General features: G+C 42.8%; 1 protein-coding gene across 3 annotated transcripts in view; it reads right to left on the bottom strand.

The window, feature by feature from the left end:
- The window catches only part of SCN8A (sodium voltage-gated channel alpha subunit 8), a gene marked incomplete at its 5' end in the record, with an annotated part of 113857 nt that overhangs the window by 13275 nt on the left and 87120 nt on the right, over window positions 1-13462 (bottom strand). For 2 of the 3 annotated variants that reach the window (XM_084610444.1, XM_084610442.1), the window contains 4 exons: window positions 4043-4165; window positions 10799-10972; window positions 12087-12241; window positions 12982-13099. In XM_084610444.1, the coding sequence (XP_084466570.1) occupies window positions 4043-4165; window positions 10799-10972; window positions 12087-12241; window positions 12982-13099 (570 nt within the window). The remainder of the gene's footprint in view (window positions 1-4042; window positions 4166-10798; window positions 10973-12086; window positions 12242-12981; window positions 13100-13462) is intronic. The other variant, XM_084610443.1, reaches the window with a different exon arrangement.

Below are 13462 nucleotides of genomic sequence, written 5' to 3'. Positions count from 1 at the left end.
TTATACTGGTCCTGAAAAGAGATGGACTGAAACCAGAAACTTGGATTCGCATCCCAGAAATTTAGACCCAACTCTAAACTTCATGGCTTGGCCCCATCTCTACCCCTCAATAACTTCATACAAAATCTACAGATAATTTAAATTCAGCATAATAATTGACCAGGATGCCATATTAGCTTTTAGATGCCCCATCAACTTGGCAATGTGGCAGTAAAAGGGTTAAATACACATGTACTTCTACTGAATGAAGTTTTCCCTGCAACGATTAACAGGGTTTGAGACTAATCACTAATCAGTTTTACACCAGCATAAATCCACTGACTTACATTGGTATGAGATCAGCATCAGGTCCTTTAAATAGATGCTAAATACACACCTTTCCTTCCAATTACCTACTCCCCTAAGTGCACACACCACAGTGAGCACCTACTGTATTTTACAACTATTCAGATATTGGAATGCTGATATACCCCTGATAAGTTGTAGAGTAAGCATGCTGACTGGACAAATGCTCTCGCTTCCTGTAATCATTTACCTGAATAAACGGAATCAACTCACACTGTTTAAACTGATCATTATAACCATAACCAACTTTCAAAAAATCTGAGAGAGGGAACATGGCTTTTGTGTGCAGACTGTGCATTGGCAATTGACAAAAGTGCATGCATGTTTCATAGCATTACTGTCACACTTCCTGAATAATTTAAGAGCAGAGCAAGCTCTTTAAAATGCAGATTACTATGGAGTAGAGAAAAGCAAAGAACTACTTGTAATGTTTCCTTTGCAAAGGCATTTCAAATTACTGTCCTTGGGGTTGGAGGGATTGTTTTGGTACACTTATATCAAAGTCAGAACAAAAAAGAATGGAAAAAGTTACACAGTAGCACAGTTACAGTTAACCCCTTTGTATCAATTTTGCTGAAGTGAAAGTTTCCCAATTTTAAGTATCTGTGAACCTCTCGATTTCACACCAGGTACAATTCAAAATCTCCAGGTGGGTGGGGGTAGGAATGGGGGGGGGTGGGGAGATCATTCTCTCCAGCATGATTTACATTTATTTTTTAAAATGCCATTTATTATCTATGGACTTCATACTAGTTCTTTTTCCTTTCTGATTATACTAGTCTCTGTGACCATGTTATATCGTTATATAAACCACTTTTAAGCATTAAACTTTAGCAAAAGAACACATGTCCTAATGACAAAAAAAAAATTATGAACATTGTGTTGACGTTGCAGTAGGGTGCAAATTGGTTCTTTCTGGATGAAATTCATCCTAGTGCAGAAGGACCCTTCATACCACACAAACTCCACATTTGTCCATTGTTGGAGAAGTGTACACAAAAGTGGGGGGTCCTGGGGGCCCGTCAGCTGGAGAAGCAACTGTGGAGGGGGTGCTCTAGACCCCTAACTTTGCTAGACTCCATATGAACAAGGCCTGATCATTCCGGCTTTGTGCCACTGGAACAAATTTCACCCTTTGTGATTGTGCTATGTAACTTGTAAGCCACTGTTTAGCATTAAACTAAAAGCCCTACTGGCAAGGGGGAAAACCCCTCTCCCCCACCCCCAAAGCAGATTGATATAGCCCCAGAGAGGAATCAACCCTGTTTGTATTTAGCATGTAGTTCACACAAGCCATCTTTGCTCAACCTAGATTTTAAGTCTTAATCATACAATTATGCTTTTTTATAAGAATCTCAGACAGGAATTTAAGTTAAAGGCTATCCTGATAGATATACTAAATTTGTAGCTTTGAGGATATTAATATTTAATCCACACCTTTATTATGACCCAAATGATGTTAACAGTATCAAGCTGTAGACAAAGCTAGGGTGACATTCTGGCCCCACTGAAGTCAATGGGAGATTTTTCATTAATGTCAATGGGGCCAGGATTTTAGTGTGGAAAGGCTACGGATTTTTCCAAGAGTGTCAGTTCAGGCGAATGTCCCACGAGCATCTCAAGGTTAAGATAAAAACACACATGGTCAATACCTGAAATCTGTTTTTAGCAGATAAAGGCCATTTCCAGTAATGATACTTCATATTAATACCATGCACTTGTATAATGCCTTACACCTAAGGATCTCAAAGCACATTACAAACAGTAATTAAATGTCTCAACACCCTTGTGAAGTATTATTAACCTCTCTGTGCCCTGTACCAAGGGGCTAAGTGACTTGCCCAAGGTCACTCCCAAATCAGAGGCAGAATCACAGCTCCCTGTATCTGGTTCCAGCAACAAGACACTGCTGCCTCTTCATGCACTTAGGGTAAAATGTGCTCCTGCACAGGATGCGAGCACACAGCTTATGTCCACTAAGCCCTCACATTTGAGAATAAATGGGATATAAGTAGCCATGGGGTGAATTTAACCATTGAGTTTGCTGTATGTGCCAACAGCCATGAACTGCATGAAACAATTATAATGTTTTTGGCACTGGGAAAAGGGAATCGAGAATTCTGCTTCAGCTATTTAAATTATTTTAAATTGACACAGATTTCATTCCACTATAACAAAACTGGAACTGTGGTTCTGAGGGTGGATGAGCAGGACTGGCTTTTCAGGGGCTGTACTGTGACTGTGCTATTGAAGAAATTTGCAGAAAGATTTTTATAGGATTAGCCTCATCAGGATCATTTCTGCACAGTTAAGGTCTCACTAGTGCTTTCTACACAACTCTGATATGGCCATGTTGTGTAGCTAACTTGAGGTTAGTGTATGTAGCCAACAGCGACTACCCTCAGTACAAACTATTGCTTCCACTGGATTTTCTTTATAGATATTGTAGTTTATGTCATGCCCTAGAGATCTATTTGAGAATTCCTTTAACAGGCCATTATATGCCTTAGGCCATTATTTTGCTCTAAATTACACCCGTGTAAATCCAGAGTAATTCCACTGACTCCACCGGAGTTACTCCAGAGGTGCCCTGGAGTAAATTTAGAGTTTAGTATGATCTCCCAGCTGTTTTATTCCATTTCTTCTATGATACCTTTAAATTTCAGTGTGCATTTTCTTGATCTTTAGTGCAAAAGACCTAAATTAACATTTTTCACAACAGCAACAGTGAAAATCCGTTGGTCCAACATACCCTTTACCTACAGAAAGGTATGTTTTGTTGGATTGTTTTGCTTTTTTGTACATGATTATTTCAATACAAAAGGAGGGGGGAAAGCACCAAAATATAAAATCAGTGGCAAAGTAACAAGACACTGCAATCATTTCAAATGGAATCCCCATGACATTGGTGCCATCTAACAATTTCAGGAAAGCTTGTTAAGTTCAATGCTTTGCTTGTGCTTTGTTGCTAATATCACAGTGACAGGACCGGGTACCATAAAAGCATGGTAAAAGGGAGGGAGTGGAAAGGAAAGCTTCACTATCAGACAAGGCTTCCAGTCATCACCAGACTGGATTGAGAACAACAAGGTGCAACAAGAGGAATTAAACCAAAAGCTTTTTTGAAACAGCTGAGCTCTCCCCCATTTCCTTCCCGCAGGGACTAAAGGCCTGAGTTATCCAAGAAGGAGAAGCAGCTTTTTACTGACTTACATACATTAGATATTTTTATAAACCCTTTAAATTCTCCTTTGATTAAATCCCACCAGCTCCCACTGTGGCCAACACCTTGGGGGAGAGAGGGGGAAGACATTTGAGGTGGTTCGAATTCTGCTTCTTTGCACCTGGTGATTCTCCCTAGATAAAAAAAGTTACAGCTGAAAAGCCCCCTCAGATGCTAGAGGTAAAAGCCAGGCCAAATGAGAACAGCCAAGTGTTGAACATGTTCTGCGAATGGCATGTGGTTTGGGCCAATAATTAATGTAATGAGGCAGCTAAATGTATCTCCCTTCTTTAAAAGGGGAGTGTGCAGCAGAGGGCAGGGTAAGGGGACATAAACAGGGGTGTGTGATCAAGTTAGCAGCTGCATCATGATTCTGCCTGGAATTATCTTTCCACCAGTTTGATCAGTTCTAGCATGCTTAAAAAAACCCGCTCCACAGGCATGCAGAAGGATCAGCTGCTAATGGCATCTTACCCTCATCCCCTCAAATCGGGACAACGCTCTTAAAGGCCTCAAAGCTCTTAGTGTCCTAAGGGACTTTATGGCACCTAGTTCCGAGTAGCCCAGGGCATTAGCTACAAGGCTGACTAAAGAGACCTACACAGAAAACAAAAAGAAAAAGAAAAAAAAAAGAAAAAAGGTTCCAAACTGTTAGAACGAATCCCCTAGCACTGATTGCCCAGCCCAGACTGCAGGTCTGGGGCCCCCATAGAAAAATGCCGAAGACATGACACCAGCTGCCTACTTCACTTGACTGAAACGACCTGAAAGGAAATAATGTGGTTGAGAGAGGCATAAGAAAAAAACAAAGGGGAAAAAAGAAGTGAGAGAGAGGCAGAGACACACAGACGGAAACAGGGTCTGTTGGAAGGAGGAGCCCAAACGGATGACAAGAACCTTACCCTGGCCCTTTTATTGTCTGCAGGGTCCAAGCAGCTCCCATTAAATTAAGCCAGACAAATTTTAAAGGTACCTGTGAGAAAGAATACAGATAAATACACACACTGCACAAATTGTCCTGCTCAGCTTATTCAAAGAGCAGTCGCCTCACTCATTCCTGGTGGCGGTGTTCTTTCTACAGCAGTGACCACTGAGGAATAGAGTTTATTACTTTATATCAAAAACATAAGAATAATTTTGGGGGTGGATTGGTATCATAAAATACTGAACACCCTTGGCTTTAAAGCACTCCGTTTCAAATTTCTATCACTTTTAAACCTGACTTTTTGGTTCTGCTAACACAGCACTTCTCTAGCATCTCCATACAAAGATTTGCAAAGGATGCAGAGCTTTATCATCACTGAGCATCACAACCTGCTTTGAGGGAGGGGTAGTATAATCACCCCATTTTACAAATGGGGAAAGTGAGGCACGTGATAACGACATGACTTGCTCAGAGTCACACAGTGGGGCTATGATAAAGCTGGGGATAGAATCTAGACGTCCTAAGTTCACTGTGCTCTGCCTTAATCCCAAAGCCATCCTTTTTTGTTAAAGATCATGGCTTAGAATACAACTTAGGGTCCATTACTGTGAGCTACGGAATGTCCTCAGTAGGTGCTGAGGGCAACTAAGCCTCTTGCAGGACTGGGTCCTTATTCTGTGAATTCAAAGGGACCTTCTGCCCGTAAAGTACCATGTACACTTAATGGCGCTACAGACATGATCCAATTTCCATTTCAGTCACTGGAAAGACTCCTGTTTATGACACTGGGATGTGGATAGGGTCCTGTATAATAACTGTCCTTCACCATCAACACATTCATCGGCCTCCCATAAGAGCGCTTGTGATTTAAAATCAACCACTGTTACACTACAGAGACACATAAGGACAAGTATCTAAACCATTTAAAAATGTCAGTTGATCATTATGTATCATGAAATAACTGAGCCCTTACACAGCCATTTTCCTTATCAATCATTAGCTAGTTAATCCTCATAACAGGATGCAGTTCCTAACAGTGAATTTTTATCCTCCTTTAAAACACGGAGAAACTGAGGCATTCAGCGGTAAATGAACTTTAAGGATGATGCCAGTTCATTCTAGAAATGGGCTCAAGGAACCAAATTCAGGACCAGATTTCTAATGCTCCAATATTCAGGGATGCTTTGGTCTGGGCTATTGATTCAAGTCTCTCTGAGTACATCTACATGGCAAAAAACCGCAGCAGTGAGTCTCAGAGACTAGGTCAACTGACTTGGGGAGGTGGGAGGGGCTCTCAATGTAAGCCTAAAATAGCAGGGTAGATGTTCAGGCTAGAACCTGGGCTTTGAAACCCTGTGAGGTGGAAGCCTGGCTCCAGCCCAAACCTAAAAATCTACACTGCTGTTTTTAGCCCTGCAGCTCAAGCCCTGCGAGCCTGAGTGAGTTAACCTGGGCTCTGAGACTGCTGCTGCAGGGAGGTGGGGGTTGGAGGGGGTTGCTGTGTAGATGTATCCTCTGTCATATTTATGACAGCTGTCTTCTTGCTTGATATGCAGTGGTTTGGACCAGGGACTGTCAGAGCTGAAAGTATGAGTATGTACTTCCTGATGTGAAGAGTCAGACGGGGGCCGCAACAGATCAGGGATAGAAGGGGACACACAATACATGGACCTGGGGGTTACATAGTCACGGTCTATCACAGTTTTCCAGAACAGTAACTCTACCCAGTATGAGACACATTATTTTTCTCTTCCCTCACCATAGTCACATACATTTGAGCTTGAGTCACATACCCTGCCAGGTACAGGGAGATGAACACCAAGGTTAAGGGATTTAGGAGTGAAGGAATCTCATTCTAAAGCAAGAAAAGAGTTTAGTAATCTCAGCCACTGCCCACTTTTTTCTGACAGAAGCATCAGGATCTTTGGTATCTCGGAAAAAGCAGGTGCATTTCAGTGTTTCAAATAGGCCCCGAAATGAGCGTGGTGTGTGGACATGCGTTTGAACTGATCTGTGGGAGGAGCTGCCTGAGGCGTGTGTAAGGGGGCATGGAGGAAGTGGGATTGCTGACATTGTAGGATGAAGATTCAATTTCATTTTACTGCTCATGAATAGGACTCCTGCTTTTCTCCATCTTCAGATTTGACCATCACCAGCTGGTTCACAGCAGTGGGCAGGAGGCGACATTTTTAAGCGTTTGTCCATGTGCCCTTGGTTACTCTTAGAAGCAGCCTCACAGTGGCCTTCATGGAACACATTCTATCTACTCTGGAAAGTCGCAGGGCTGCACTGATGCTGGTGGGTATGAACCATTGTTCCAGCAAGTGCCGGTATTTCAGACACGAGCCTGAGTCCATTGCCTTAGCCTCTGCTCCCATCCTACATTAGAAAGAGCTTTCTTACATGAGAGAACACACAGGGATTCTTCACTAATGTCAAACAAATGCCTCACATAGGAGCTTTAGTTTATATCAGAGACAAGCAGAAGCGATATAGTTTTAAGTTCAAGTTCTTCTAACCCATCTCAACCAGTGCTGCACAGCAGTGTTGTCAGCCCTGGGCATGAGCTCAAGGCAGCCTGGCCTACTGACTAGAAACTTAGATTCAGAGAAACAGATCTGTGCATCAAAAGACATCAGCTATAAGCTTCCATGAGAATTGACTCATTGTGCTGAGCGAGACCTTGGTCTGCAGGTAAAAATCTCTAATGATCAAAGGATGTAGCAAGCTGTGCTGTTAGGAGGCATGCCTACTGTAACTCTGCCTAGTGGGGAGGAAGGAATAAGGCTAGAAATGGCTCCAAAGCGGAGCAGCTCTTGTACGTGCTGCTCATATCAAAAAATCTACAGCCCTGCTTCATCACCAAAGACCAAGTGAGGGGTTTCAGATCCAAACTTCAGGATATGGGTGGGAGTGTCTGGACCTAGGATCATCTCTAATGTACTCACAATGCAGAAGTAATTCAAGCATTTCAAGTACAAAACAACCAAGACTTCATTCACTGAGCCCCTCACCCTTAGATTAATGCCCTGGTCCCTAATGTGAACAAGACAAGAAATAGTGGAACTTACAAAAGAATATTTCAACCTTCAATGGCATTATTCAGTATTATATACTCAATTCACTGGAAACTTCAATAGGCTGTTTAGTGGGCATTGGTACATGCCAAAAGTAATCCCGATGGACTGAAAAGCAGAAGCCTTAATTATTATTACCCAGAAAAAGACTCTTTCTTCATATGTATACCCAGCAAGCTTTAGGAATCAGAGGAGGAGGGTTATTTACCAATGCTACCAAACCTGAAAAATAACATTCAAGAATATTGTTATATTTAAATGCTTATTTCCTCTTATTTACTGTTCCCATCATGAGATTCAACTCAAACTCCACTTCTGCCATTTTAGAGGCTTTAAAAGGATCTGCTCTGGCAGAGATCCTTACTCTAGCGGTAATCTGATGCTTTGAAAGAAGTGAACAAATCTGTATTGCATTTGCCAATTGTGCAATACTGCACTTCCTGACCCCAGCTGGAATTAGCTCACACCATGAAGCATGAGGACAGAGTAACCTTTACAATTTTTCTCCTACCTAGCTTAACTACAGACCTTTTCTTATTAAAGTATATCTAATCCATTTAATCTTGCTCAACCATTTTCCTCAATCCAGTTTAGGAGGGGTTAAGGGTCTGGTCTTGGAGTTTTAATTTTAGTCTTGTGTTTCACTATATAGTAAAACAAGAGAGAATTACAGATTCACTAGACTTTACAGATCAGAAGAGTTACTTAGGACCTGTGTTTCGAGGAGGGGCACCCAAGTGAGCAGAGACCAAACAGGAAACTTTGCATATCCATTTTACTACAGTAAATATCAGATAATTTGATCCCACTTTTGGCTCCACGTTAGCAGTTCCCCAACACACTAGGGAAAATTCTTCCATCTACTCAGATATTTCTAGAGTTCCCATAGCCATTGTACAGCACAATGACAGGTTTCAGAGTAACAGCCGTGTTAGTCTGTATTCGCAAAAAGAAAAAGCGTACTTGTGGCACCTTAGAGACTCACCAATTTATTTGAGCATGAGCTTTCGTGAGCTACAGCCCACTTCATCGGATGCATACTGTGGAAACTGCAGAAGACGTGTACAGAAGAAGACTTGTACAGCCCAAGTAAATCCTACTCAGAAAAAAAAGTTACTCACCTTCTGGTAACTGTTGTTCTTCGAGATGTGTTCTTCACATCCATTCCATTCACGGTGCGCGCGTGTTGCGTGCACGGTCGTCTGAAAGTTTTCCCTTAGCAGCTCCTGGAGTGGCACCTTCATGGCGCTCAATATATAATCCTGCCGACCCAGCCCCCCTCCCCTTCAGTTCCTTCTTGCCAGCTACTCCGACAGAGGGTAAAGGAGAGTGAGCAGTGGACTGGATGTGAACACCACATTCCAAAGAACAACAATTACGAGAAAGTGAGTAACCATTTTTTTCTTCTTCGAGTGCTTGTTCACGTCAATTCCAATCAGGTGACTCCCAAGCTCTCCCCCGGAGATGGGGTTGGAGTTAAGGAATCGCTGACTGGAGCATCGCTCTGCTGAATGCCGCATCATCTCTGGAATGCTGGGTGATAGCATAGTGAATGTTAAATGTATGCACTGATGACCAGGTTGCCCCTCTGCAGATCTCCTGAATGGGGATCTGGGCCAGGAAAGCTGCTGACTAGGCTTGTGCCCTTGTGAAGTGTACTGTAATAACCGAGGCTGGGACCTTAGCCAGCTTGCAGCGTGTGCGGATGCAGTCTGTGATCCAGGAAGAAATGCATTGGGAAGAGACCGGGAGCCCTTTCATCCGGTCTGCCACCGTAAGAAACAGCTGGTTCCATTTCCTGAAAGGCTTAGTGTGCTCGATGTAGATTAGAAAACTACAGGCTAAAGAAGAAAACTAAGGGAAGCACTTGCAATGCAAGTGAACGCAGTTCCAATGGCCGTCACGGACGGTAAGAAGGAACTGAAGGGGGGTTGGGTCGGCAGGGTTATATATTGAGCACCATGAAGGCACCACTCCAGGGGGCTTCAGAGCCAACCTGACGGGAGCTGCTAAGGGAAAACTTTCCAATGACCGTGCACGCAGCATGCGCACACCCTGATTGGAATCGATGTGAACAATCACTCGAAGAAGAATTTTCCGTCTCCCAGCAAGAGACTCAGAAAGGCCTTTTCTCAGCTTAATATTCTATCATTTGTCTGGGCTGATTGGTGCAGCAGGTCCTCTGGGCCCTCAGCTAGGACACTGCCTCACAGATGGATGTTTTGAATGCACACAAATACAATTTTCAGAAGTACCTGAGGAACATGGGAGCCTAAAATCCCATTCTGAGAAGGGACTCTAGCACTTCAAAGGCTGAGTCATGTAGGTGCTTTTGAAAATGTTACCCATCATGTTTTAAATACTTTTGTTGTTTTCTATTCCATAAATTATCTAGCTAACATTTCCCTTCTTCTCCTATTCATTTTATCCCTTCAGTGTATTCCTTCAACCAGCTCTCTCTATGTGGGTCTCTATGCTAGTTTGTCCATGTTGAAGGTCTACCCCTTTGATCAACTTACATCTACCCTACACCAAGTTGCTGTCCATATCCCCAAATGTCAGGATCAGCCCTTTTCTTCTGGGTATTGGATCCTCTTTAGCAAAGAGGAATAAAGACAAACTTTATCTAGCCTTGTAAGGGTTTTCTTCACTTGAATTGAAAGTACCTGGAGTTCTACAAAGCTTTGAACAGACCCATTGGCCCGAGCACCCAATATCTAGAGTGTGCATGGATGTCACCAGGTGGCAGCATTGAAAGATTCCACCTGCTGAACTTTCTCCCATTGGTGTCTCATACAAACTATGTGGAGACAGAAGATGTCGCTTCAGCTGGCCTGGAGTCAGGGTATGTTCATTTGTAGCACAAATTCTTTACACTCTACTGAACTCTTTCTATAACTTCCTCAATGTACAGGTCCTTCAGAAAGAGCAATGCTAACACAGCATGAGCCAGAGGATGGAAACCCTTCCTTTGTACGTATCTATTAAGACCTGTGGTGTAGAAATTCCGCAGTTGCATAGAACAATCCCCAGTAGCTCTGCTTGTCTGGATGGTTCTGTCCTTTTCCCAGTTTTGGAGAGCTATGTACACATGGGATTGAACCCGCTTCCTAGTGAGATACATCATCTATTGGACCCTTTTCATGAGCACAGCGTTACACCCCCATCCCCACCCCCCAGATAAAATTTATTTTTCCCAGCCAGAGATAAGAAGCAGAAAATACATACAGCCACAATGAGGAAATCCAGCCAGCACCAGGCGTTGGTGAAGAACTTGACGAATCCATAAGCGCACCACTTCAGCAACATCTCCAGAATGAAAATGTAGGTGAAGACCTTGTCTGCATACTCCAGCATGGTCCGGATGGTCTTTCTCTGTTCTATGTAAATATCCTCAAAGGCCTGGGAAATAATCAAATGCCACTTGTCATTACATAAGATTTGCCACTGAATGTGCAACAAACCAGCAGCTCATTTAAATGAGGGTAAGCTGCACCAGTGGAAGTCATTTTTTACACCAAGGCAGCACATTTGCACGGATGCAAAGAAGTCCAGTGTAGACAAGCCCATGGAGATAGATTTTCAAAGGAACTCAGCTTCCTTTTAGGCATCTAATTGAGGGACAGTTTTTCAAAAGTGCTCAACACCCAGTATCTCCTATTGTGATGCTTACAGATTTTCAAAACAGCTCAGCTCTCAACATGCATCTAGTGTGCTGAGCTCTTCTGAAAATCTTACAATTTATTTTGATGCCTAAATGGAAGCTGAGCACTTAAAAAAAAAAAATAAAAAAAAATCCAGCTCCAGTTATGGGTGCAGAGACCCTCTGAGCAGTCTGGCCAAAGGTACGAAAGAGAAGCTGGAGAAGCACGGGAATTCTGTTGAACTGGAATTTGCAGCTTAAATGTACTGCATTTTTTCATTCACTGTATAGCACAATCCACTAAATACCCAAGAAGCTGATTCTCATCAAAGATCTGGGAAAAAATCAGATGAGGTCTTTCACTAGTAGAAGAACTTCATCCTCTAGAAACATGGCTGCAGCATCAGAACCATGCATCCCAGTTTGCACCCACACAGTGCCTCCAATCTGAAGGTCTCCAGGAGCTGAACAAATGTTAAAGAAAGTATTGCTATCCCAACAGCATCATGGGCAAATTAAGGCCCAGAAAGGTGAAGTGGTTTTACCAATGGTCACTCACTGAGTTTGTGGCAAAGCAAGGATTAGAACTCGGATTTCAAGGCTCCTAGTTTTGCGTCTTACTTTAAGTTAGATTGGAAAACCTTCAGGACAGTGACCATGTCTCGCTAGGTTTTTGAATAGCACCTAGCACAAAGGGGGCCCATTGCAATACAAATCATTAACAATAAATCACAAGTTTATTCTTCATTCCCCAACCTCTCCAAGGAGAGATGGTGTTTTGCCACCAAAATGCCCATAAATAGCTCTCAGTACACTAGGAGAAGAGCCCCGTATAATGTAATTTGGCTTCACAGACTTCCAAAACTCACTTACCAGGGCTCCACTGCTCAGTAGGATCATGAAGATGATGAAAGTCTCGAACCAGTTGTGCTCCACAATCAGAAAACAGGTCTTCCTCAAGATCCACCAGGATTTGCCCAGCCCATCTTCAATACTGACCTGACAGCACTTAAAGCGCTGCACACAACCTGCATGGGGGCAACGTGGAAAGGAGTGAGTGTGAGAGGATTTTTATTGGGGGTAGGAGACAGGATATTGTAAGAACAGAAGGGTCTTTGCATAAAAGTGACTTTGCTCCTCTAAAATCTTAAGCTGGTTGCATTTCAGTTAAAAGTAAAATGTATCCATCCAATCAATCCACCCCTCTTCCAGGTCCTTATGCTAATTCCTGTCACTGTAGTATCTGAATGCCTAGCTTTACATCAGTTTACTAGCAGCCAGTTTAAAATAATTATACTCAGCGAGGCAGCCACAATTCACCAGAAAGCAACAGAGAGAGAACTCGGTGATAAAATCACCTCAAACCATTTAAAATATCTTTGCTATGGGAATTATTCTAACAAATCAGTGGCCACATATGACTTCATGATGGCTCTGTCAAACATTGTGGCCACAAGTATCCTCACAGCAGCAGCAATTAAACCCAAATTCTCTTGCTTCAAAATCCCTGGTGCCAGCAACTTTCCCTGAAGGAGAACCTTCCTTAGCTGTTAACAGTCTAGACCGTGGCAACACCACCTGGTCTCCAAAGGCCTAAATCCTGCAAATCCTTAGTGTGACTATAATTTACTCATGTCTGCAGAATTGGGGATCTTTAACAATCCCTAGCACTGATCCAGCCCCAGACCTAAACTCTAGGCTAAGCTACACTAGATATGGGTCACAACACCAACTCAGAGGCCCATATCTACATCTGTGCTTAACTCACCTTCTGTGAAGCATGCATCTGGGTCCAGATATTCTTCTGGTGCCTCCACAGGGACTTCCTCTACCTCTGGCTTTATATCAATGGTGCTGCCCTCAGAAGAGCTAGTATCATCCAGTTTCTTTAACACAAAAAGAACCCCCAACAACCACCTCAGTCAGGTAAACCCAAAGATGAATTTTCACAGCGACTCTATATGGGATCTACCTCCTTAGCAGAGGAAACTAACAATTTGCCCACCAAATCTGCCTCAAAGAAAATCTATTTCCTGGCTGTTGTCAGGATGGTCTGGGACACTAACTGTGAATCAGGCATTCTGATTAGGATATTTAGTCATCAGTTTTCAAGTCTTAAAGATCGTAGTGCAGATAGGGAATCAAAACTGAACTTTTGCAATTTTTTGTGGGGGTGGGAATCACATTTCAGACCCATCTTTACCCCTTAAAATGCAATATTATAGTGACTGAATGGCAGTGCATTAACA

The sequence above is a fragment of the Lepidochelys olivacea genome (genome assembly GCF_965140295.1).
Source record: "Lepidochelys olivacea isolate rLepOli2 genome assembly, chromosome: 20".
Taxonomy (NCBI): Eukaryota; Metazoa; Chordata; order Testudines; family Cheloniidae; genus Lepidochelys; species Lepidochelys olivacea.
Note: the sequence above shows the minus strand (reverse complement) of the source record. Positions and strands in the feature narration are given on the sequence as shown.